This window comes from Canis lupus, chromosome 10 (genome assembly GCF_048164855.1).
Source record: "Canis lupus baileyi chromosome 10, mCanLup2.hap1, whole genome shotgun sequence".
Lineage (NCBI taxonomy): Eukaryota > Metazoa > Chordata > Mammalia > Carnivora > Canidae > Canis > Canis lupus.
The window spans coordinates 14,011,945-14,038,465 of record NC_132847.1 but is presented as its reverse complement, the minus strand read 5'-3'; the positions used below and the strand labels follow the sequence as shown (position 1 = coordinate 14,038,465).

The window sequence follows — 26,521 nt, the reverse complement described above, 5'->3', positions numbered from 1 at the left end:
ATTACATAAGGAAATTAGTTGGTCCAATACTTTCAGACAGACACTAGTACGTTCTGTTATTAACCGACCTGCTATAGAGTACCTACTATGTAAAACCACTTGCAAGGGAGGGTGGAAAGGTTCCTGGAGGAGCGGATCAGGTTCAAAGACTGAAATGGAGGCCAGGGGAAAAAACAGAGGCAGAGAAGGAGGAGGCTCGAGGGCAGGAAAGCTAATTTAAGTCCAGGAATTCTGGCTTTATCTGAAAAAGCAATGAGAACTCCTGAAGGATTTTAAGCAGAGTCACACAGTATTGAATCATGTTTGGCAAAGATGGCTCTGGCTGCCGTTCAGAGTATGCGGGGACTAGTTCAAAGTGGTGGTGGGTTCCATGTGATGAGTGAGGGATTTCTTAACAGAACCTGCCTGAAAGGTTTCTATAAAGACTGGTGAGTGAAAACAAAGCATGTGAACCTGAGCTGGGCACACAGTCAGTACTGGTTACCATCGTGGACCAAATATGGTCTGGTAACTGGGAATGTATGTAAGTAACAGGCCCTGACCCCACCATGGAACTTCCACGCTAGCCAGGGAGACAAGCAAATGAATACACCAACTAAATATGCTTTAGAAATATCTCTAGTACACGAGCAGTTCAATTACTTTTGGGTGATGATACTTGATTTCTTAATGTTTGCTTTAATTCAGCATGAAATAACCTAATTTTCCATGAAATACATCTTTAATAATCTGTAATAGGATTTAAACCTACATATTTTGAACCGAACCAAAAGCAAAGATTTTGCTAAGTTCATTTTAATTCTCAAAGTAGTTCTCCCCCACAGAAGTGTATTGACACCAAGGGCCATCAATGCAGATATTGATCAGTTTTCAATTAGATGCCCAGATAGAACACACCAACGTGCATTAGCATATGGGCATTTATCCTTTGCCACACAAAATATAAAAGTCTATTTGAAAGTCAGTGAAATTAAAAAAAAAAGAAAGTCAGTGAAATTACAGCATATTCACAGTATATTCATCAGCATATTCAGCTTAAATAGATTTAAGTAAGCCAGTTCAGGAAAAAGGACAAAAAAAGGAAAATACTGCTAATTACTTGGTTTCTGCTCGGGTCATGATCTGAGGGTCATGAGACTGAGCCCTACGTTAGGTTCCACACTCAGCACAGGGTCTGCTTGAGATGCTGTCTCTCTTCCTCTCCCTCTGCCCTTGACCTCACTTGAGTATGTACTCTCTCCCTTTCTCAAATAAATACATAAGTCTTTTAAAAAATAAATAAAAGCAAGGGGGAAAACTGAAGCAGGGAACAGGGTTTGCCAGTGAGGGAACAGGAAGGAGAGGAAAGACCTCTGTGCACAAGTAGGGTGTGAATGAGGACACAGAGGCCCCACCAGGAGGGTATCTGGGAGGAGGGCATTCCTGGCAGAGGGAGGAACACAAGCCAAGGCGCTGAGCTTATGGTCCAGCAAGTGCTGAGCAGGTGCTGGAGGCTGGAGAGTCAACAGGTGAGCACAACAGAGAGAGAGAGAAAAAGGAAAAAAGTATATGATCACTAGTGTAAAGGAAGCAAGCGGGGGACTCTGATCAAAGTGAATGGAACAGAGGTGCTTTATAACAAGGTCCACCAAGAGGACCAATGAGGAGTTTATCAGAAGTCATTATTTTTTTTCAACTGTTCCATTCCATTCTGCCCTTTGGGTTTAGGCTTCGTCATCCATATGTTTTAATTCAATGTCCATTACTGCTTGAAAATTACCTTGGCCTTTGTTTCCCATAGAGAGGGGATGACAAGGAATGTGACTTAGGATAGGTTTTGTGGTCATTTTTGTTGGTTTTCATTTATTTTGGTAAACATTTGCTGTGAACCTTAAATAAAATGAAAGGCAATGTGATGGGGGGGGGTAGTCTTAACTGGCTCTTGAGAACAGAGCAAGCAAAGGCTCTCTCTAGTTGCATCTGGAAGGTTCAGAGCCAGTACTGTGTGGGGACAAGAAGAGGGCTTGGTGGGGGTTGGTGGGGGGAAGCAGCAGTGCCCTAAGGGGGAACAAAGTGAAGACCTTTGAGGCACAGAAAGAACTCAGGGTGGCTACAGCAGAGTGTGTGAGGGGGTCCTCTTAGAAACAGGAGCCAGGCCTAGAGCACTGAGGGCTGTAGGAGCCTGGTAAGAGTCAAAGCTCACAGAGAGGGTGGGGATGGAAAGAGGACTGTGTCGCAGCTGTATACACAAGGTGATTAAGATCATAAGCAAGGAGATCATTCAAAAGAAAGCAAGGGAGAAGACAAGAGGGCCTATGACAGCTGGCTGGTGGGCTTCCAGGGATGGGAAGAAAAGTAGGAAGGTGAAAAAACCCAGGGGAGACCATGTAGGGAAGGGGAGAAAGTGGTCAACAGTGGCCAAAGCTGATGGGAGCTCTGATGAAAGCTGATGAAAGATAGCCATAGAGGGTAGCCATGGGGCAGATGCTGGGGACCACAGCACGAGCTGTTCTGAATTCCCCAGAGAAATCAAAACAAAGCCCAAAAAGCATATGCTCAGAGAAGAATGTCTGGTTATTAGCATTTTATAAGAGGAGAGTGAAGGTCAAGATTTTAAAGATAGACATGCGTCTGCTTTTGTGGGTGTCAGTTCATCTGTGAAAGTATTTCCATACTCAGTATCCTCTGGAAGAGTATCCTCTCAACATTTTGTTACAAGGCTTAAATAACACACATGCACAGGAATTTCAACCAAATGCATCAAATTTCTGACCATAAAAAAATACCTGGAAAAAATACTTGTGGAACCATGTTCAAAAGACAAAAAGAATACCCTATAAAACATTGCCTATTTCATCTAGCCTAGATGACGTTATGCGTGTCTACTAACTGTAACAGTTTGTTAACCTAATATCAACTAATATGTATTTTTGAAAAAGATTTTATTTATTTGACAGAGAGAGAGAGAGTGAGAGAGAGAGAGAAAAAAAAAAAAAGCACAAACAGGGGAAACAGCAGAGGGAGAGGGAGAACCAAGATCATGACCTGAGTCAAAGGCAGACACTTACCTGACTGAGCCATCCAGGCACCCCGATAATGTGCTTTTTTAAAACATAGGAAGCAGGGATGCCTGGGTGGCTCAGTGGTTGAGCGCCTGCCTTCTGCCCAGGGTGTGATCCTGGAGTCCCAGGATTGAGTCCCACGTCGGGCTCCCTGCATGGAGCCTGCTTCTCCCTCTACCTGTGTCTTTGCCTCTCTCTGTGTGTCTCTCATGAATAAATAGATAAATAACCTTAAAAAAAAAAAAAACATAGGAAGCAAATGTTACAGAAACAATTATTCCTCACTGAAAGGATTTTATAGGAAAAATACTACGAGACCATATTCGTATATAGCAAGGGCAGCTCTGCTGGATCAGGGGCTAGGAATGGTCCTGCAACAGAGCCGGGCTGCATGCGCACGGGCCTTGCTCGCACCACCAGCTCAGTCACTGATCTCAGTATACATGCTGCTGCTACAGAACAGTCCCCTCTCTCTTACTGGTGATAAGGTTTTACTGTCAGAATGTAGGAATGGTTTCAACGGATAATTTATCTACTGCTATTGAGTCGCTATGCTATTTAGTTACTCCCAGAAACAAGAGCTGAATGCTCTACGTAAAGAGCTCACAAGGAGAAATTAGGCACCGAGGGGTCTCCCCATCAGCCGTGTGACACGAGGCAAGTCAGGGACCTCCCTGGGCCCCAATTCTGCTTAGCCAATGATGATCTTTGTCCTGCTTATTTTGTGAGGCTGTTAAAATTTTTTTTAAAGATTTTATTTATTTATTTGAGAGAGAGAGAGTGAGCGAGAAAGAGAGAGCATGAGTGGGGAGAGGGAGAGGGAAAAGCAGGCTCCCCACTGAGCAGGAAGCTCAGTGAGAGGTTCGATCCCAGGACCCAGGATGATGATCTGAGCAGAATACAGATGCTTAACCGACTGAGCCACCCAGGCACCCAAAGGCTTTTAAAAAATTTAAATGATATAATGTCTGGGAATGTACTTATGAAGGGGTGTATACCAGAATATTTTGAGGACTCTGAGGAACTTAAATTTCTTGGTACAAAGGACAGAGCCAGGCTAAAATATTGATTACATTCATGCATAAATTCATTATATTTAAGTACTCAATTTCTAAAAATGCACACTCAACCATCTAAGGTGCTATAATCTAAATGGAAGTAAAATATATATGTAATACACGTATGTTGCTTTTAGGGAAAAAAGCATTTGAAAAAAAGGACCAGAGCCTTGGAATCAAACCTTAGCATCTGGATAAAAAAAAACAAGCACAGATCAAAATACACTACCTCCAAAAAAAAGAGAAAAAAAAAAAAAAAAGAAGAAGAAGAAAAGAAAAGGAAAGACAATAAATATTTTTCCTTCTTATTACTCTAATTCAAAATTGCCTGGTAAGGTAGAAAGAAAAATTACATTTCGTGCTGCAAGTCCTGCCCCAATTAAAATTCCGAATGTCTCTTACAGCAAGAGCACTGGTTTATTGGCAGATTATTAAGCCCTGGACCAATGTCACTCTGTTAGACCTGTATTAAAAACGTGGTTTATGTGGTGCAGGGTCAGATCAGTAAAGAGCTGTTAGCAGATGACAGGTTTGATTACCGCTGGCTGCAGGCAAGACGTATGGGTCCCTGAGGAACAGCAGAACCGGCTGGTGGGACAGTTTGCTGGAAAGGTCAAGAACAGGCATGTCAGCATCAGGGGACGACGGTAAACAGAAAACACTACAAACTAGCTTTGAGGGGATCAAACTGCTGTGTGGGGACATCTCAAGGTTTATGTATCAAACCGTGTGGGTGAATAATAGCGAGCAGAGTTACAGGGAAGAGACCAGCACTGCCCGCACCTTCTAAACATTTCTTTGTGGAATTTGAAGCAGATATACCACCTATACAATAAATCGTTGCTGAAAAGGGCTGGGTTTTGTTTTGTTTTGTTTTGAAATCTCAAAGCACAATTATTGATAAAATAGTATTCATATTACTTGCACAAAACAAAGTAGGGCTCTTACCCCTTCACTCCTAGATACAACTGGTTACTTCTCTAACTTCCTAGCAAATATTTAGAATCTTAAAATTAACTTCCTAACAAATACTTTCTAGAAGATCGTGACTTGATACACTGACACCACGGGCATTACACACTTAACAAAACCACTGTCCTATTCCTGGTTTTATGTAACTCTTGATCTGTTAGTATTAGTTCTTACCTTGATTCTTCAGATTCTGGTTCATCAAAAGATCTAGAATTTTTTTCAAAAGAAGAAGAAAAAGACCATGTAAGTTGGGTGAATGTTGCTGCAAACCAAGGGAAAAATAGCCAGTATTCTTAGAGCTCTGAATTGGGAATATTTATTTATTTATTAATTATTATTATTTTTTAAGATTTTATTTATTCATGAGACACAAAGAGAGAGAGAGAGGCAGAGACACAGGCAGAGGGAGAAGCAGGCTCCATGCAGGGAGCCCGACGTGGGACTCGATCTCGGGACTCTGACACGGAACTCGATCCTGAGACTCCAGGATCACGCCCTGGGCTGAAGGCGGTGCTAAACCACTGAGCCACCTGGGCTGCCCTGAACTGGGAAATATTTAAAAGACAAGTATCTTGACAGAGTCACGGCATGACCCATGCCTCACTCTAAAGAGTCATAAGACCACCATATTCCTGAATTTCAATTTTCTGAAGATACTTATAAACCTAGGATTTTGCTTTCGGGCTTATGTAATGGCGAAAAGATTTCACTCTGTCATTCCTCAAATCTCTTCTTAAAAACATCTCTGTATAAAGCCTACCCTCCTAGCAAACGTGCTCAAGTCAGAACAGGACACGCTGACAATGCCTATTATTTGGAGAGCACAGTGCATATAATTCTCGCTCTGGGGTGAGTGGGAAGTGGCCTTGTTCAAATACTGCCAGTGAGGGGGGCTGGTATCTGCAGCCTCTCATCCAGCAGGTGGCTGGGCTTTAACATGACTTGGGTGTGGTCCACCTGAACCTCTGGTAGTTGGTATGTGTCCTTTGGACAGGTCTGGAGGCAGCAAGAGGATGAACAAAACCCTTTTCTCTGCATGGGCTTGCAGAGACTTTATGATGGTGTGTCTCTCTGTAAATAGATTTAATATGTCAGGAGGGTTACTGATTGCCTTCAGAGGCTAGCTCTACACCAGTCAGGTGCCCAGGGCTGGGCAAGTGGCATGTTTCAAAGGTCATTCTTCAGAAGAACATTTCCCAATTGCTGATGATATCAAATGTCTGGTTTCTTGGTAGACAGGGACTGAGATCTACAGCCCCACATTATCAGGTCCTGTGGGAGAGGTAGGAGGAAGCAGGGAGAGAGAGTTCATTTGGGAAGACCTGGGCTCTGCTAGCTACAAGGCAAGAGATTTTGGTAAAAACACTTAGTTCCTGTGTTTCGGTTTGTTCAAATCTACAATAAGGGAGTTGGGTAAAACCATCTCCAAGGTCATTCACAGCTTCCAGATTATGTGACTGTAGATGCATGGGGACACAGACTTTGCTCAAGTAACCACCAATACATATATTAGTCCCTCAACAGGCTATCTAGAGCCATAATTCCCATCAGGTAACATCACTTTGTGGAGCAGCGTAATTCAAAAAGTCAATTCCTTAAGTCTAAACCTGAGTTACTGAGCCTTAGTCATTTGGCCACAAAACAGGAATGAGGACTACAGAGGAATTCCTTTGACTACAGGCAGGGGGCGAGTAAGTGCTGTCCCAGCAGAGAGAACGGGCATGGCCGGGCTGGCCCTTCCAGTGCCACTGGGGTTACTGGTTAGGCCAACAAGTGACTGTAGAGTGGCTTCAAATACACATCCAATAGGTGAACAACAATTCTTACCCACAACTCTCTGCCTTCGGTAGAGAGGGCAAGTGTCGCACATTTAGGAAATCAAGGAACAGTTTGGGAAGTTCTTCATTTTCCAAAATGACAGCCTGTGAAAGGAGAAAACAGAACTTAGAAAGTGAAATTTATCAGGCAATCAATAATCAAAGCAAAAACTTCAAAAAGTCAGGACCATTCATCTAAGTTCTTACCAGCATCATTCTTCATAATCTGTATAGGGGATGGTGGTCTCCATTTCACCCACCAAGAACTCAGGAGACAAGCACGCTCTTTATTGTCAGCAAATACTCCCAACCAGCATTTATGGAGCATCTACTACATGTCAGATGCTGATGAGGGGGTAAGACAGTCAGACACGCGAGGGGGCCACCAGATAGAGTTCTTGTCTTCATGGAGGTTCTGGTATTTTAAAAACCTGGGGACATCAATAATACTGCTAAGATATGTACCTCAAATTTTCCTTACTGGGTGATAAAATGGTCTGGGCTGTGTGCATGCATGCGTGTGTGTGTGTGTGTGTGTGTGTGTGTGTGTGTTTGTGCATGTAAAGAGCCCACTACTGTTTACAAAATACTACACATGGTTTTTTGAACTAGAAGATTTAGCCAAGACCACTCAGCTATCACTTCTTTCGGCACAAGGATCAAATGACATTTATTGCTATTTGGACAGCTCCATTTAAAGGGTCAGTAACAACTTTATCACTAAGTGTAAATCAGCGTATATACTAAAAAAAAAAAAAAATCTATACGGGTTCTTCCATTTAGGGAGCTCTGCTAAAGAGCTGGCATAATGGCATAACCATGTCAGTTCTCAGCTATCCAAATTACGCAAGTGCAAGGGGAAATCTAATGGAGAATGAGAGAGTGCATTTTCCTGGGTATTTATCTTTTAAAAAAGAGGGCCACGGTATGTGAACTGACTAAACAGTTGCCCCTAACCTCCCACTCCCCCCCCTTTTTTTTAACAAAGACCATGGGAAAAAAAATCAAAGATTGTACAATACTTTCTGGAAGTAAGAATTATTTTCAAAGGTCATTTTTATCATTTACCTTAGTTCTCCTCCTCCCACATGTTGTTTAAAGAACAATGAGATGGGATGGTGAAGTATCACTCACACGGCTGATCAAGAGCAGCTATGTCATGTGATGCATAAGGCACAAATGACAAAAGGTCAAATTATGTATATTTTGAAATATGTAATTCTATATAACCTATGGCTTTTAGTCATAATTTACATGCTGAGTGTAAATTATTTTCTATTTCTAGTAGAGTTTTAAAACAGTTACCCAGTTCAGGATATAGGAATGGAATGAGCAATGCAGGCTGACCCCTACATTATGCCAGCATTTCTACTGCTGTTCAATTCCTGGAGAGGAGTCATCTGGAAAGCCAGCAGCCCTGCCTTGGTCTCTTCCTATTCTTACATAGCCGATTGTACCCACTGAGGAAGTAAGAAAGTAAGCAGAAGTAGGAAAACAAAAAAATGCATAAAATAAAATTTAAAAAGCCCTCCTCTTCCCAGAGGCATGCTTTCATCACTATTTCCACTGACCTCCATCTCAATTTTCATCTACTTGGGGAAATTTTGAGGGTGCCTATAAGGTCATTATTTCAGTGCCCAGAACTCAAAGGTTGTAAGAATCATTATATATATGAAACTCCAAGGAATTTTTGCCATAAAGTAAGTTATAGCGATTATCTCCATGTTTCTACATATCTGTTTAAGAGAATGATACAATACCTATTTGAATAATAAAGCTTAATATGGTAACAAACACAGAGCTGTTCACCTAGGCAATAGTTTTAATTATGTGTACAAGTGGTAGCTTTCAGATTAAAAAAAAATGGGGGGGGGGGTTGGTGGTAACACTCTTATCTCCACCCCCACCTTTTAAAATAAATTAAATCAATAACAAGTGTGGGACACTTTTAATGACCTGAACTACTTAATTTCCAGGATCTTTAGACATGTCATCCATCACTGCAGTATGGAGGAAGACATCTCTTGAGTGTTCAGGGGGTTAGTTTGGTTTTATTAATGCAAGATTTAGGGAATTTTAACAAGGTGAATTGTTTATTTGCCTTGACAGATTGGCTTACAATGCACTGGCTACATCTACAGCATGATCATTAATGACAAAAGACAGGCAAAAAGCTGTTTACACTACAACACCAGGATGGGAATTAATCCTGTTCAGCCTCCCCAAATAGAGTACTCCACATAGATGATCACATTTTTTTTAGGTAAGATATACTGGCAAAGAAAAAAAGAAATATAGAAAACTCCAGAAACCTGTGAGCATTTTTGTTAAATGTTACCTGAAAATTCTCAAATAATATTTTTCATAAAACAGTCACCAGTATAGATTTCAGGATTTAGAGGTATAAAGAAAGTAGTGTTGGGGGGTTAATTAAGTATTCAGTTATGTGGTGGTAGGATTTCCTAAAGTCTGCTAAGAAGGTTTGTAAGAAAATGATTAATACTTAAGTTCAAACAGAGATAGAGTGTAATGATAGAATTTACCTAATGTAACATAATATATACAAGTGGAGTGACAATCATCGACTAGTACAGAGATGGACAAGAGAAATTAAATTAGTTTAACAAAATCTTTCCATTCATACACACATGATCTCACTCCCTGAGAGAGCCAACAGTAATGTGGGGACTCATGACTGTTTCATTTACATCTTCTTCTGTTTCTTGAAAAGCTTTCACTCAAGAAGAGCCCTCCTCCTTTTTTTTTTTTCTTTTTTCGTTTTTAAGATTTCTATTTATGTATTTGTGAGAGAAAGCACAAGCAGGAGGAGCAGCAGAGGGAGAGGGAGAAGCAGACACCTCCCCCCCACACACACTGAGCAGGGAGCCTGAGGCAGGGCTCAATCCCAGAACCCTGGGACTGTGACCTAAGCTGAAGGCAGGCGACTGAGCCACCCAGGTCCCCCAAAGATCCTTCCTTCTTAAAGCTGTATCTGGGCCACTCCACCTTCTTGGGACCCCAGTCTAGTCTAAATACCCAACTGTATTCAATAGGTAAATAAATATATTTAAACATATAATAAATAAAATTTATATACATAAATATAAATAAATATATACAAATATATAAATTACATTTTGAATATCAAACCATATTTCTCCATTTTAGCTTGCTTACCATGATTTTTTTATTAGTCTTCAATGGTTACTTATTTCTATTTTTTAGAGAGGCAGGATGGTGTGGTAGGAAGTATGGAGGTTTAGAGCCACACCTGGGTTCCAACACCCTCTTCACCTATCTCAGGGTTAGCATGAGGATAAGATGATGGCCTCAAGAGTCTCTGGAACACAATTAGCATTCAATAAATGTTCACTGTTTCCTTACAATCTCTTCATTGTATCAATCCCCAATAACCTATTTTTGCAGGTTTTGGAAGTTTGGATGATTGTCTATCTAGCAAACAGGACTTCTTAACCCTCTATGATTCATGGATCCCTTTGAAAAAGGGATAAAAGCTGAGAATCTCACTTGCTGAAAAATATGCATACATATATATTTGTACTGACAGCGGCAGGGGGTTCACAGGCCCCTGACAGCCCAGCCAAGGACACCTGTTTTTAGCTCCCTGTGGCAGTGAGGCTGCTAGGCACACTCTTCATTTGGCCCGGTGCCTACAGCCCTCGCTGCTGGGCCTGTGCTGTGTGCCAGCTCCCCAAAGGGCACGCTGGCCTTCTTGTTCTAGTTTTCTACCCTGTTGTCAATTACAACCCCACTGGCGTGTGTGCTGCCTTGCGATTGGAATTCATTGATGCTTTCAGCTCTGGGCTGTGGTGGCAAATATTTGGCAGTGAGGCTACTAGGATTCTTTTGGGTAGATCAAAATCTACTTCAGCACTGAATTTAGAAAGTAGATCATATTCATGGCTTCTGTGTGTTCCATAGGAAATTCTACAATTTAACAATCTGTAGTGCTGATGGTTCTCAAAATTAGCAAAACATGGAGGAAAATATTATTTAAACTCTATCAATGCTGGGTTAGAGTCCAGCCGAAGAGGCACTAGTACTTTACATTAGTTAGGAGAGGAGCATTTTGAAATGCAATGCATTGATGGGTCCATTAACTAATAACTCCGATGGTAGAGTTCTGACACTGGATCTGACACATCGCTGGGCAACTAATTTATGCAGTTAAAAGATGAGAATTCAAAATGAATACAAGTTAGAAAAAAAACTGGAAATAAATCCCATTAAATTAAAATTTACAAGGATATGCACTGAGTCAAATACGACAAGAGGCAGAATTAACTATCCAATGTAAATAAAAGAAGAGTAGCTATTTACATACAAGTACTCTAGGTCTCAGGGGTAGTTCAACAAGAAGTGTTGCTTCCAGAAGGTTTATAAAATGAGCTGAGCAATCCTCTTGCTCCACTTAATGCGGTATTAGCTAGCTCCCAAAGAAAAAAAAAAAAAAAAAAGAATAAGTGCAGAAAGGCCTACTAATGAGCAATGAAAATGAATAAAAGATTCAACATCGTTTCCATAAGAGATCACCCAATAGCAGGTAGAGAGCATGGAATGAGGTGTTGCAGGGCCAAGGAGTATGGTCCTTTGGTTAACTAAAATTTTTTTTAGTAGGGTGGAGATTTTCAAAGCTGCTGGAACAGAAAGAAAGGACTATCCAAACCAGCAGACAGTGTCTATCTCTAATTGAAGCCAATGCAAAAAACAACAAACAAACAAACATACAAAAACAAGCAAAAGTGGCCCATGTATAGGAAATGCCTGCATTGCAAGAGCTTCTATAAAAGTCTGGGCTCTGAAACTGTGGAAGGAGCCTCAGTGTCCATCGAAAGATGAATGGATAAAGAAGATGTGGTTTATGTATACAATGGAATATTCCTCAGCCATTAGAAACGACAAATACCCACCATTTGCTTCAACGTGGATGGAACTGGAGGGTATTATGCTGAGTGAAATAAGTCATTCAGAGAAGGACAAACATTATATGGTCTCATTCATTTGGGAAATATAAAAAATAGTGAAAGGGAATAAAGGGGAAAGGAGAAAAATGAGTGGGAAATATCAGAAAGGGGGACAGAACATGAGAGACTCCTAACTCTAGGAAACGAACTAGGGGTGGTGGAAGGGGAGGTGGGTGGGGGGTGGGGGTGACTGGGTGGCGGGCACTGAGGTGGGCACTTGACAGGATGAGCACTGGGTGTTATTCTATATGTTGGCAAATTGAACACCAATTAAAAAATAAATTTATGAAATTTATTTCATAATGTCCCATTGTCTATCAAGCTCTGAATGTCTTTTAGTTGCTCTTTGATAAACTTGCGGATGGGAGAAGCTATAGAATTAGCAGAAGACGGCATCAAAGAAATTTCCATGCAATTTATCACTTGGGAGTAATGTAGACTAAAAATCACATTATTATCAAGATGCACATGGGAAATGGGGTTCAATAAAGAACTGTAACAAGTGTGTCATACACTATGTAATAGACTGTTATTACTGCATCCAACTCTGCTAAGCATTAAAACCTGGAAACTACCTTGTAAGAAGCAAAAAATAATCATCATTATTCTTTATAGTGTTACTTGCTTCCAGGATAATACAGGACTTTACTTAAAACAGACCAGATATTCCTTCAGAAACATCATTCTAAAAGAATGGGGGAAAAAAATCTCCTGGTCTACAAACACATTTACAAGAAAATTGCCTGAATGGGGCAGAAAAACAATAGCATTTCTACCAGCATCTCCTGCAAGCTCAATGTTTACTCGAGGAGAAATGTCTTTTTTATTGAAAAGGTGCAATTATCATCATGTAACACAAATCACAAAATCCCGATTTTTCTCCCTTATCAGCTTTATAAAATCATGTTCCCAAAGGATACCATTGATTAGTTGCACATGTTCTTTCTGTGACATCCCAAATACTTAATTGTCAGTTATCTTTTCTTCTTCAGTAAGTAAAATGCAGTCACAACATTACAGAGGGACCTGTTCTGCCTTAACCTTCGCTAGATGCCATCATGCAGTGGAAAACACTGGTAAAATATCACAGGATAACGCTGTCCGACAAGGGAGACATATAAACACCGTAATGATTTCCCACGAGTTTCCATTTTAGAAAATTGTCACTAAGGCGAGCATAAACGGTGACACATCTCCACCGAGGACACGGTGAAATCGAACACTGGCATTCTAGTTAGGTCCAAGCCTAGCCGGCAGCCAATTATAACAGGAACGGAACATCTTGTTGAAAACTTAGACAGGACCGCTTTGGTAACCTTCCAAGATTGCTGCACAAAGCTGCATTGTTTTCACCGATGTGAGCCTTTTCTTCTCTCCTCAAAACATTAAATAAATGAAAAAAGAAACAACGCACGTTTCTGCCCCATTGTCTATCAAGGTTTGTTACAGACTGCGGGGAACCTCTGTCACAACAGCCAGGACGCTGAACTGTGTTGGGAGGTTTCCAGGAGGCTTTAAAGCCCGGCTCCCCTTCCATCTAGTTGGGTTTGAAATGCCCGATTGTTTGGGGTGACAAAGTTCATGACAGTTTTTCCTCTGCCCACCAGGAGAGATGCTCCGTACCATACCCACTTCAGAGGCGCAGCTAAGCACAGAGAAGGAAGGAGAAAAATCAATGCCTCCTCACTGCAGTAAGTGGGCTGCAGTGTCACTGTCCCTGGGGATCGAGGCTGACCAGCACACAGAGGCTCTGCAGTCGTCGGGCTTCTGCTTACCCACGCCCCAGCACTTGCTCTCAATTTCACAAAACGAGCCACGGGAAGGTTATCAAAGGAACACTTTTAAAAAGTCAGATGGCCACCTAAAAAAATACAAATCAGATGTGCGTCTGAAGAACCCAGAGTGCCATGCATCCTTCCTTTTGTGCATGACACCATTTCCCGGATGCTCCTAACTCTGTGCCTGGAAAAAAAAATTGCACAATTCACAGAATTCAGACAGACAACTGCTATGGTTTCACAGGACTTTATAGACTACCTTGCAAGAAATCTGAAGACCTGCCCTAGAAGCTGAATGCTGACAAGGGTCTATTTAAAATGGCAAAAAAAAAGAAGAAAAAAATCTGTGAAAAGAAATACTGTAATTTGGCTTAGGATTTGAAAGAAGAAATACCATTCCTGATAATACAGCTAAAGAGACAAAACTAATCACGGGACAACATGATTAGCTCTTTTAGTATCAAAATTTATGTTCTGTGTGTTTCTGGAATATTTATCTAACACCTACTATGTACAACCACTGGTACGATGGCTGGCCAAACAAACATGGTTCTGCCCACCCAGGACATACCATCTAGTGAGGAAAATGAATGGTGTTCCAATAATCACAGCCAAAAGCACAGTAGGCTCAAAGGTAGAAGCATGGTGGTATTAGAAAAACCGACGCCAGGGTGGCTGAGAAAACATTGAAGCAGAGCTGGAGAGGCTGGTGGGGCTTCTGGGTCATGTCACAGATTTGGCTCTTTCCCTTCTGTGGATTTAGGGGCCAGGGAGCGGTGTTAGCAGTTAAATGGTAGGTGGAGTATCTCAGTACACATGACACGATCTGATTGACATGTTGTCTACAACTGAAATGGCAAGAGTGCCCCTCAGACCCAGTGACCACTCATTCAATCCTCTCTCTGGCTACCTCTAAATTACTTCTTAATCAAGCCATCGAGTTAACGTTAATGACTGTATTTTCATTTCTTACTGGTTCTTTTCCAAGTTAGCCTGGTCTGTTTTTCTCTGAAGCTTGATCTTTTCTTATGCCTTCAATTATTTCACAAATTTTTCATTTTTGGTGTTCATAAAATTGTCCTTTACTTGAAATTCTTGGGGTTTAATCCTGCTGTTTTGTGTCCAGTAACTCCCACTCATAGCTGTTTGTTTTCTTCCATGTTTTGTAGTTTTGGTTCATGAGCTCATCTCAACAGGGCTTTATTTGTGGGACAGGTCAGGCCAGGTTCAAGATATGTCCTTTCTGAGTGGTTATATTTCTAGGAAGCAGCAGATCCCTGATTGGGATCCCCAGGATACAATCAGCATTGAGTCAATGATTATGCTAACTTTTTAGATAGGAAGTTATGAGGCCCTGCAGATACTGAAAATATAAACCTTAAACTCTCATAAAACATGGGTAAGGGGAAACCTGGGTGGCTCAGCGGTTGGGTGTCTGCCTTCAGCTCAGGGCGTGATCCTGGAGTACAGAGATTGAGTCCCACATCAGGCTCCCTTCATGGAGCTGGCTTCTCCCTCTGCCTATGTCTCTGCCTCTTTCTCTGTCTCTCTCATGAATGTATAAATAAAATCTTAAAAAAAAAAAAAAAAACATGGGTGGGAAGTGTGAGGAAAGCTTCTGCTCAGTACATTTTTCCTAGACCAGTGGTCTCTAAAGTAAGTTACAGGCATGTAGGATATTAAGCAAGATCACCACCTATGATTCAGGAAAACAAGTATTAGAATTGCTATTGATTTTCAGAGAGCCTAGGTGGCTCAATTGGTCAAGGGTCTATCACAGGATCTAGCCCCACATTGGGCTTCCTGTTCAGCCGGAAGTCTGATTCATTCTCTCTCTCTCTCTCTCTCTCTCTCCCTCCCTCCATCCCTCCCTCCCTCCTTCCCCCTTTGCCTCTCCCTGAATGAACAATGGTTCATTCTCTCTCTCTCAAGTGAATAAATAAAATCTTAAAAAAAAGAATTTCTATTTAATTTAAAATTAAAAATAAATAAATCTATCCTAATTCTGATATATGGATTCATACAGCAACATAGGTATGCAAGTTATTATTAAATGTGTACATACTGGAGCATTATGCTCAAATATTTTTCATGGTAAGGATCCTGGGCCAGGAGACCCTGCCTCTAACTATATATAGTGCAGTAGAGCTTGTAAGAGGTGGTGAGACCCAATCTATCCAAACCACACTTTTGAATTAGTCTACTTTGCTTAATTTATCTTTCACTAAAGGTGTGGTCCATTACTGGGAATGGACCTCTTTTCAACTGGCCAACTCCTACCTGGCCTTCAAGTCTCAGCTCAAGCATTACCTACCCTAGGAAACTTCTCCCAAACCCTCAGTATGGGCTAAACTATCTTTGTGGGAAAAAAAAAAAAAAAACAGAATAATTTCATGCTCTGTGATGATTAATAGTAGACTGAGTCATATTAACTTTCAAGAGTTTTAACTTACCAAATATGGAAAGTTTCAAAGTTTAAAAGTACAATAATATTTATTTAATGCCTACTCTCTGCCAAGCTTCTTATCTTATTTGATTTTCATAGTACTGTGAAACACTGTCATTATCCAAATTCTATCTATGAAAAACTGGAGACTCACAAAGGCTAAACACCTGTGCAAGTTTTCTCAGAGGTCAGAGGGGCAGTCAGGTCAGCTCTCCAGCCTCAAAACTACTGCTCAACTGGTATCTCCATTGATTCATTCATTCATTCCATAAATATTTATTGACATTTACTGCATGTACAACAGGACAATGCCGCCGGTTTAGTTCTTTTCTTAGTGAATTGAATTGGAATCATAATCTTTCCCAATATATATTTTCCCACTGTATTTATAACTTTAATGTATCCCATAGATAAATTTAAGGAAGCCAATGAAATCGACTTCCTTAAAATACAGTCCTGATTTTCCTTGGATTTTCAATGTACCTTAACATCTCAACTAAGTCTTACAAGTATGTAAAAACTCCCAGAAGAAGAAAAGCAATAAATTCCATTAATCTCTGCCTTATATTTAAACAGCAATAACAACAAACAAAATCTGAAAAAACAAAAGCATAATCCAAAAGGACCTGGCCTCCTAACACTTCAAAACCTATTTGACAATCTCTGACCAGCTCCATTCTTTTCAACTGGTTGAAAATACTGTTAAGCCACATTTCAAGCACTTTATATCCATTCCAATTACCTAATTAAATGTTGAATAACAATGTGACTCAATGACAGGTTACAGATCACACCAGAATTTTAAGAGGTATTTCCCTAATGAACCAATAAAAACAAAACAAAACAAAACAAAACAAACAAATGAAGCATTCTAAAAGCAATTATAAGCTAACTTCTTACCTATAAGGCAAAGTTAAGACCAGGAGATGAACACGTATGAATAAAACAGTATATTACAAAGCAAACCAAAACTGACTTAGGAATTCACATAAGAGAGTAGGGTGGGGGTGGGGGGGGGGAGAGACACTAATTTAAATACAAATTATAAGATATGCTTATGGAAAGTTACTCTTATTACTTTAAGGAAGAAATAGGAACCAGAACTGGGCTTTTAGATGTTGCCTGGAGAAAGCCTCAGGAGACTGGTTTTTAATGAAAGATTTACAATTAGCATAGCCTATGCATGCTGATGAACTGACATTTTTAAAATGTTTAAAGTGCTTGAAAACAATCTGCTCTTTCAAGTCCCTTAAATGCTTGTCCCACTACCTCATTTACTCCTCTGATTTATTTAGCATTCTCCTGCTCTGTGTATTGCACACTGTGACCCAGCTTCAGCATTGCTGGGCTTCATGTGGTGTAGTCAGATCGATTAGGGATTCTTAGGCCTACACATTCTATGGCATACCAGTTAAGTACATAGGATACTAGGCAAATATCTTTTTTTTTTTTAAATGGAGACCCCTAATACCACTTTCTATTTGTCAAATTGTAAGTATTGCATTGAGTCTCCTATTTAAATGCTACAGTTATTGTTTTTGCAATTAATGTTTTACAGGAATTTAAGACCCTTGGATGAGCAGAGCTCATGGTGCATGGTCCTGAGTGGGAAGACTTAGGGAAGTGGCTAGAGAGTGAGCAGAGACTATTTCAAGAGGCAGGAATGAGTCCTTAGAGAAATTACACAACAATGAGAAGTGGCCCTTATGGCGACAGTTCGTAGGTCTAAAGTTAAAATACATCTAGGCAGCAAATAATAAAGAAAGGGGGAAAAAGATCCTTGACCTCTTGGCTGCAAGAAAAAAAATGCAGTCAATAAAATTGCTCACCGAAAACACACTGGTGGATACCAGTCCAGCAGGACTACACCAAGGAGGACAGAATACAATAGCAAGTAGAGAAGAAAGTAACACAGCTGTTAATCATTCACAGGATGTCCAAGTAGGACTCGGCTCTCTAAATCCACGGAAGAAAGTCCATGTAACTCTTCTAGCCCTTCTCCCAAATCTAAAGCCAAGAGAAATGCTCTTGTATCATGGGACTAAATTACAAATGTTTATATTCAGGGACTCACACTCAACAATGAACATGGACCCTTTCCTGAAGGTTTTCATATTATACCAGACTTTTCCTGATAAACTCCCAGGTATCTTCAGAAAGTAAGAACAAAATGATTGCATGGAAAGATACTCTACATTTAAGGCAGAAACATGAAATTTCTGCTTGTCTTCTGCCACTGGAGGCCATGGTTCAGACTATACAGTTGCTATCCAAGATCCATTCTTCCTTCTTCCTTATTAATGGAATACTGATTTTGTTGGGGTGTGTGACAATTAGCCAAGGTTAAAAAAGCAAACAACAATAACAACAAAATCACAAGACCCCTGCCCCCAATATTTTCCAAATTCCCTTGGCACGACAAGACACCGATATAGCCACTAAGATGTCAGTGGAAGTTGCTGGATGGAAAAGATTCAAAAAGTTCCCTAAAAGTGAATGGTCAGGCTCTGCTAGCTCTCCCTCATCTTTTTGCTCATCTCTCTACCCACTTCCTCTCTCTTCTTGCCTGAAACATGAGCGTGGTTTCTGAGCTCAGTTGCCATCCTATGATCATGAGGGAAAGGCCAAAGGAATCAAAAAGATCCAACCTCTGATAATCCTGAGCCACTGAACCCAAACCCACAATTATTTACCACTGGTAGTGCTTAAGAAATAGCATGCTTGAGCAAGACAGGCCTCAATTTTGAGCCCTTTTATTTGGGCTGATATCTGTGGTAGAACACAAACCCCTACTGATAGAAACCTCTTGCTTCTACAGATCATAAAGTCTGATTTTTGGCCCATAGAACAGAGTACTGGGGAGAACACGTACAAAGAGAGAGAGGAGAAAAGAAAAAGCCCAACTATGCTATTCTACCTTTAAGTTATTACTTTAATACTGAGTGGAAAAAGAAAGAAAGAGAGAGAGAGGAGAAACAACCAAGTGACTCCGATATTCCATTTTTAACTTATGACTTTAAAAATGTCCATACCATAAAGAACAGCCTATGAAAAATGAAAAAGCAATTAGGCTCACACATATATTACACAATCTATAAAAAGCAAGAAAAAGGACCAATATATGAAAGACTTGTCCGCCTAACAGCAGGTGCCAAGAACGAATACTACAGAACAGTGAAGAAATCAAGCATATACCTAATGAGATGAAACTAAACAAAGAAAAATGTAAGCTGATTATCCAGAAAAATATCCTACCAAATTGGGTCTATTAAACAAATCACAGACAGCATCCCTGTGGAAATGGAAAGTGTTTCATTAAACTTATTTTACAAAGGACTGTCCAAATCACTGTAGAATGAGCCATGGGGAATAACTTAGCATTGGCTGGTGGAAGAAAATACAATTCTACTTAAACAGGTCCCTTGAATCACAGATTTTATGATCTTTTAACAGCTTTCTATGAAGAGCAATTAAAGGAAGATAGTAAAGGTTTACACTAATACTCTAGAAAGTTAAAATGACTACATACATCTTTAAGCAGTGTATATCTTCAAGATCTTAGGTAAGTTTGAGGGAGAAACACTAATTCATTTTTTAAAAAAGAAGAGGAGGGGGGAATCCCTGGGTGGCTCAGTGGTTTGGCGCTTGCCTTCGGCCCAGGGTATTATCCTGGAGTCCTGGGATCGAGTCCCACGTCGAGCTTACTGCATGGAGCCTGCTTCTCCTCTGTCTGCCTCTCTCTCTCTTTCTCTCTGTGTGTGTCTCTCATGAATAAATAAATAAAATCTTAAAAACGAAAAAGAAAGGAGGACGAAGAAGCTGAAAGTTATTTCCCTGGGGTCTAAAGATAACACTTTTGGATTCATTTCTTCTCCCTGCCCAGGGCTTGTCCCTAATACCCAGGCCGCTGTGAAGCCAGACATCAGTGAGGTAGGTGGAAGGGCAGGAGGAACACAGTGGGGTGAGGGAGGGGTGCAGGGGTCAAATAACAACAGAGGGACCAATGCAGATAGCCTAGACACCTTCTCTGTCCTCTGCACCAACCCCACTAGTTGTCTACACCAGTCATCTTAGGCTGTGGTCTCCTCAACAACCCTCATCCCCCAGCCCGCTCCAAAGGTGCTTCCTGGAAAAGGAGCCAGGGAGGTACCCCAGAGCAGGTGACAGGCATGCTCCCATTTTTCTGGAAAAAAAATTTTGGGGTGTGTTTCCATAAGGTTCGGCTTGGTGTGATCACCTGGAGGTAGCTGATGATCAAGGAAAGACTATACTCATTATTTCACAGTTACTACTGAGAAGTGATAGCAGGTAGGTGCAGTATATGGGGACTATGTGTACTTCCAAATATGTATTTACCTAAATTGTTTAAAATTAATATGAGGCAAGTTTCTTGGGTTCTCTGTGCTTCAAAAGGGTAACAGTATCTGTTTCAGATGCTGGAGTCATGATGAAATAAGACTCATGCTAGTTAAGAAACTGCTGCAGTACCTGATATACCACAAGGACCTAATATTATTATTTTTCTTAGTAGTAGTGGGAGTGTAAGATAAATAAAATAAATCTGTGATAAGATTTATAAGAAATATGTATTCTGACTATGATATAATGATTTGTAAGAAATATAGACTTAATATATACATTATATAAATGTATATGAGTTTTCATATATATTCACTCCTATTACTTCAGATGACCAAAATATGTATTTCTTAGATATATTTGGTCTTTATCCATAGTTCCTGAAAATGCTTCAGAGCCATAAAGTTGAAATGGGTGTCTTGTTATTAATGGAGAATTTTGAACCCACCCAAGGTCAGAGGTTGGCTGCCCAGAAGACCAACCACAGGATTAGACTGTGAGGACTTTCAGCCTCCTGGGAGAGAAGAGAGGCTGGAGGTTGAATCAACCAATGGCCAATGACTTAGTCAATTATGACTATGTAATGAAGCCCCCCTAAAAACCCAAGAGGACTCCCTTTCATTCCCTTCCCAAGACCTTTCACACCAGAACACTTCCACGTGCCACGGAGCTAGGCTGAAAGCTCCTTGAGGACAGAAGCTCCTTTGTTTGCGAGATGGCCCTACATATCTCTTCATCTGACTGTTGATAGATAGCCTTTATCATATCCTTTAATAAGCCAGTAAACGTGAGTTAGTGTTTCCCTGAGTTCTCTGAGCCATTCTGGCAAATGAAGTGAACCTAAAGAAGAGGTCATTGGAACCTCCAATCTGTAGCCGATCACTCAGAAGTACAGGTAAGAGACTAAAGCTTATAACGGGTGTCTGAAGAGTGGGGTGGGAAGCAGTCTTCTAGGACAGAATCCTTAAGCTGTGGGATGTGACAGTATTTTTGAGTAAGCAGTGTCAGAATTGAGTCGAACTCTAGGACACCCTGCTGATACCTGAGAAGTGTTTGGTGTTGTGAGCGGCAAGAACCCCTGCTCCCCTGTTGGAACTGGATCTGGGAACTCTCAATAACCATTACAGAAGCTAAGTAATTGAAATCGCTGATTTAAAGAAAGGAAACATTTTCTTACATGGTTTCACTTGTGTTATTATTTTTAAAAGCCTGCACTTTGTATGTAATCCAACTATGTTGTAACTTCCTGGCCTCTTAACACATGCATGCACACAGGCCAAGTATTTGTTCTAAAGAATTTCTATGTAGAACTCATTTAGTCAGATCGTCAAAGCATTCTCTCTAAGGGCCAGTAAGCTCACATACCACGTCACGCTGCTATACGTAGCCCTTCCTTGCAATGGCATCAGCTGTCTACTGAGAGAAGTCCAGTCCATTGATCTGGGACTTTTTCACTTCCATCAGCCCCCTCCGACTTGTCCAGCCTCTTTGTCCAGCTTCAGATTCCATGATCTACCATCCTTATCAGTTCCCTAAAACACCTCTGACCCCACAAGTCACCCTCCCTCTATTGTATTCAGGACACCAAAAGTTCTGGTTGAATCCTAGCATCTCTTACCCAAGCCTCGACCCAGCTGCTGAGCACTGCAAGAAAACCACACAATACAAACAAGTTGTTTTCACTTTAAATTCAAGCTCTTATCCATAGAATATTGTCTTGCTACCTTTCTGTAGAAGAGTGGTTCCCAAATTTCAGCCAGCAGCTGAATCACCTCAAAGGCTTGTTAAAAACACAGATTGCTGGTCCCATCTCTAGACTTTCTGATCTAGGAGGTCCAGGGGTGAGCACTCAGAATCCACTTTCCCAGGTGATGATGATGGAGCTGGCCAGGAACCAGACTTTGAGAACCACTGCTCTAGAGGAACCACCTTCACCCATTTCAGAGCTTCTCTTCTCTTTGAATCTGCCTATACTTTTCCTCCACCCTCCCTCTTAGCTGATAACCACTCTTCACACTTCTTCATGCTTTGATGAGAATGCAGAAGCCACCAGAGTTGATGTCCTTTATCTTCAACCCACCTAATCTATCTACATTTCTCTTCCATCAACTCTTTCTTCCTCTGTGTTAGTGGAGGAGGTGCCCCTTCTTCTGTCAGAGGCCATTCCTCTAATAATGCTGTTTCAGCCCACTTGACTTTCTCAAGTATTTATTTCTTTAGTTATATAGTCCTTCTCTCCTCTGCCTAGTCATGATTTAATTGCTTTCATCCATCCATCTATCCATCCATCCACCCACCCATCTATCCTTCCATCATTTCTGCTGAATCATTCCTATCAGCATATAAACATATTCCAGTATCTCATTATAAAAGAACAGAACAAAAAAACCCCACAAAAATCCTCTCAGAGGATATAGCTTATTTCTCTGCTTCTTTTCATGGCCAAAGTTCTCAAGAATGTTCTGCAGATGTTGCTTCCTCTTCTTATCTCAGGCCATCCACTACTCCACCCTCTACAAACTGGCTTTGGCTTCTACCACTCTCAGTTCATCAAGATCACAAATCTCTTCCCTGTTGCTAAATCCAACAGCCACTTTTGTCCTGACCCCACTCAACTTCTGGGCAGCCAGCACTCCACTGGACAACTGCTCATCCACTTGTTTCCAAAACTTTCCTAGAGTTTCTCCTATCTTATTTTTACCCTCTTTTGTTGCCTCTTCCCTTTCTAGCTGACCTTGAAATACTGGGATTCTTCAGACCTTAGCCAGCAGCCTCTGCTCCCCACCCCCACTCTCTCCTTAACCAAGAAGTATCAACTGCCACACATTTTAAGACCCTTATGGCGATGAGGAACAAATTCTTTTCTCCAGGCTGGCCCTCTCTTCTGAAACTAAATACCTACTTAACGTCTCTGCTTGAATTTCTTAACAGACATCCTTGATTCAAAAGGTCCAAAGCAGAACTTGGTATTTCCTTAAAAAGAAAATACCCTCACCCTCAACTGCCACCCTCTCCTCCATCCCCTTCCTCATTTCAGCACATGATAGCACCATCCACCTAGCTGCCAAAGCTGGAAGCTTCCTTTCCCTCAGCTCCATATTCAGCCTTTCATTAGCATCATTGGGAGCTCCTGTGCCATTCACTTATAAAGCTGCAGTCACCAATGCCACAAATATGCCTCTGCCCCTTAGGCTCACAGCCCCTGTGACAGCTGTTCCCTCCACCTTCTGTGCATGCTCAACATGATTAATGCTCTTCAGTCTTTTTTTTTTTTAAGTATATAAAGATTTATTTATTTATTTATTTTAGAAGGAGGAGGGGCAGAGGCAGACAAGAGTCTCAAGCCGACTCTGCACTGAGCACAGAGCCCAACACGGGGCTTGATCTCACCACCCTGAGATCATGACTTGAGCTGAAATCAAGAGCCTGCGCTTAAGAGCCTGTGCCCCCCAGGCATCCCAATGCTCCTAAGTCTTAAGTCTCCTTGGAGGTGTGTGCTCCAGGATCACCCAAACCCAAGCATTCCCTCTTACTCTCTGATAACTTTCTTCTGGCTCCCTTACATGTTTCCTTTATGGCACTTGCAAATATGTCATTTAAATGTTTACTTGGCTTTTGTCCACTCAGTTCCAGCTCCATTCATTTACCTGTTATCTCTATATCTAAGACATAGCTTTAAATGCATGAGGGTCATTGCACAGGCTGAATGAATGGGCGTCAGCAAAGGTAAATACTGAGAAGGCAAAGTTTGGCTTAATATAAAGAGAAACTTTATAACTGAAGTCAGCCAGGAATGTTATGCTTACTGGAGGTAACCAGCACCTCCACTGCAAGTATATTACCAAAAGAAGCTGGAGGTCCAGCTGCTACAGAATATTGCAGTAAGGATTTATCAGTAAGTAGGGAATCAAGCAAGGCATTTGCTGAGAAAATATAGTACTACCTAATATTTGCATAATATTTTATGGCTCACAAACTGGCTCCACATATACCAGGTCACTTAATGCTCACTACCACCTTTGTGGTAGACAGATCAAAAGTATTTAGTGGATGAGAAAGCTCAGTGAGATGTTAAATGACTTGCTTTTCTTCGAGACCAGCAACACCAAGCCCAGATCCTCCGAAGTGGACAGTCTGCCTCTGGGGGTGGATGAGCTGAGTCTTGCAGTAATTCAGGTCCAGGTCTTGCACTAATACCCAGCAGCACTCTCTTTGAAGGGTTCTTGGGGTTCGGTTCTTTCACAACTGTCTGATCCTTCAAAGGTCGCTGCTCCCCCTTCACCCTCTGGCTAGAGGTGGGCCCAGAGCCCCTCCTTGAAGCTCTGGAGCACAGCCACAGCACAGCTGAATATATAAGCAAGATTCAACCAAGGAGGATGACAGAGGGAAATAAACAACGTCATAAGGCTAGATGTGGTGCCTTACAAACTACCAACAAAATAAGCAATTGCTCATCTATGAAAAATAGGCCAAACAGAACATGGATGCTGCCATTTGGTGTTTCAGATTTACCCCGCTACTAAAATGAGACCCCTCTGAACTCTTCAATTACAGCTCATTATAAGCTGAACATCAGTGGGGAAATGGGAAAGTCTTGTTCAGTATACATTTCAATGGGAAAGGGTAGGTTGAAAATGAACAAGCTTAATTTGCCTTTAATTTTTTTTTTTTTTTTTTAATTTTTTTTAAACTTTTATTTATTTATGATAGGCACACAGTGAGAGAGAGAGAGAGGCAGAGACACAGGCAGAGGGAGAAGCAGGCTCCATGCACCGGGAGCCCGACGTGGGATTCGATCCCGGGTCTCCAGGACCGCGCCCTGGGCCAAAGGCAGGCGCCAAACCGCTGCGCCACCCAGGGATCCCTGCCTTTAATTTTTTTAATCTATCATAATAAGTATGAAAAACTATAGTTAAAATTCCAAATGTTTTCTAATTATTTATTTATTTTTTAAACACAGACCACCACATCCTCATTTTTGGAGGAGGAAAACAGCTGCTTGCTACAGCAATCTTGAGCACAATTTTGCAACCAGAAAATAACTGAGCCAGACAGCAGATAGGAATCTTTTTAAAACATGCCCCCAAATAACGAATAACATGGTGAGAAGCAGCTTCCCAACTGTGATAACTTTTCTTGTTTTGTCTCACTGATATTTTCTTATGAGGGTTTTTGGGTCAGGGTAAACTCCTGAGGACTGATCTGACATTCCCTCTGAAACTAATTACATTAAACAGCAGGTGCCCACTTCAAGTCTGAGCAGGAGAATGTAAGACGATCAGGGAATTCACTGCATGTGGGGTTAATGCTCTCATTTTTTAGGAGCCTCTTTAAGCTTAGGTATCCCCAACTCCACTAACTGTGTCATTTGTGTAGAGATAAAAGAAGGATCAATCGGATATATTGAAATAAAAAAAAAAGGTTAAAATGCAATTTCCGGAAGCTGTGCAGTAGCTGCTCTTAAAATACACTCTGATATGTTTAAGTGCTTAAAAATGAATTGGCTAATTACATTTCCGGGGGGGGGGGGGAACCTTCCTTCTTTCCTTTTTCTTTCCTCTTTCCTTTCTTTTCTTGTTTTCTTCCTTCCTTTTTTTTCCCCTGGGAAAATTTATTTATTTATATATTTATTTATTTATTTATTTATTTACCTTTCAGATTAAGTCTTTCAACAGATTGCTGTGAAATCATACAAATATCATGAGGGCAAGAGAGAAAGCTGATGTACCCGCACCTGTGTTTAAACTCTCCACAAGTAAACCCAGTTTTGATAGAATAGGCATTTCTTCACTAATTAATGCAAACAGGGATTACTCTGGAAAAAACAATGATGGCAATACTATCCCATACCAATGGATTTCAATGATTTTTCAGGGGCCTTCTGTTAGTGGTATGATGAATGACTACCACAATTAATATGAATATCTGGCAAATTCAAAAGTAACTCTTTCAAATATACCAACTTCACTAAAAATAAACAGAAGCAATACAAAAATAGTTGTCACATAATTGCTTGTTACTCTGCTGGCTTGTATTTGAAGGTTCTTGATGAAATTTGAGTAGCC

General features: G+C 40.9%; 1 protein-coding gene and 1 long non-coding RNA gene across 12 annotated transcripts in view; one reads left to right on the top strand and one right to left on the bottom strand.

The window, feature by feature from the left end:
• SNX24 (sorting nexin 24) overlaps positions 1-26,521 on the bottom strand; it is a 160,596-nt gene that overhangs the window by 2,315 nt on the left and 131,760 nt on the right. For all 3 annotated transcript variants that reach the window (XM_072840769.1, XM_072840770.1, XM_072840768.1), the window contains 3 exons: positions 6,899-6,993; positions 5,246-5,278; positions 4,639-4,703 (listed from right to left, as the gene is read on the bottom strand). In XM_072840769.1, the coding sequence (XP_072696870.1) occupies positions 4,639-4,703; positions 5,246-5,278; positions 6,899-6,993 (193 nt within the window). The remainder of the gene's footprint in view (positions 1-4,638; positions 4,704-5,245; positions 5,279-6,898; positions 6,994-26,521) is intronic.
• Positions 1-26,521, top strand: part of LOC140641236 (uncharacterized) — a 34,359-nt gene that overhangs the window by 5,544 nt on the left and 2,294 nt on the right. For 3 of the 9 annotated variants that reach the window (XR_012037767.1, XR_012037769.1, XR_012037762.1), the window contains exons 2-6: positions 8,998-9,151; positions 19,551-19,659; positions 19,981-20,027; positions 20,315-20,405; positions 25,417-25,558. This is a non-coding gene — a long non-coding RNA (uncharacterized lncRNA). Of the gene's footprint in view, positions 1-8,997; positions 9,152-19,550; positions 19,660-19,899; positions 20,028-20,314; positions 20,406-25,416; positions 25,559-26,521 lie in introns of all 9 variants that reach the window. The other 6 variants (XR_012037764.1, XR_012037770.1, XR_012037765.1 and 3 more) reach the window with 6 other exon arrangements.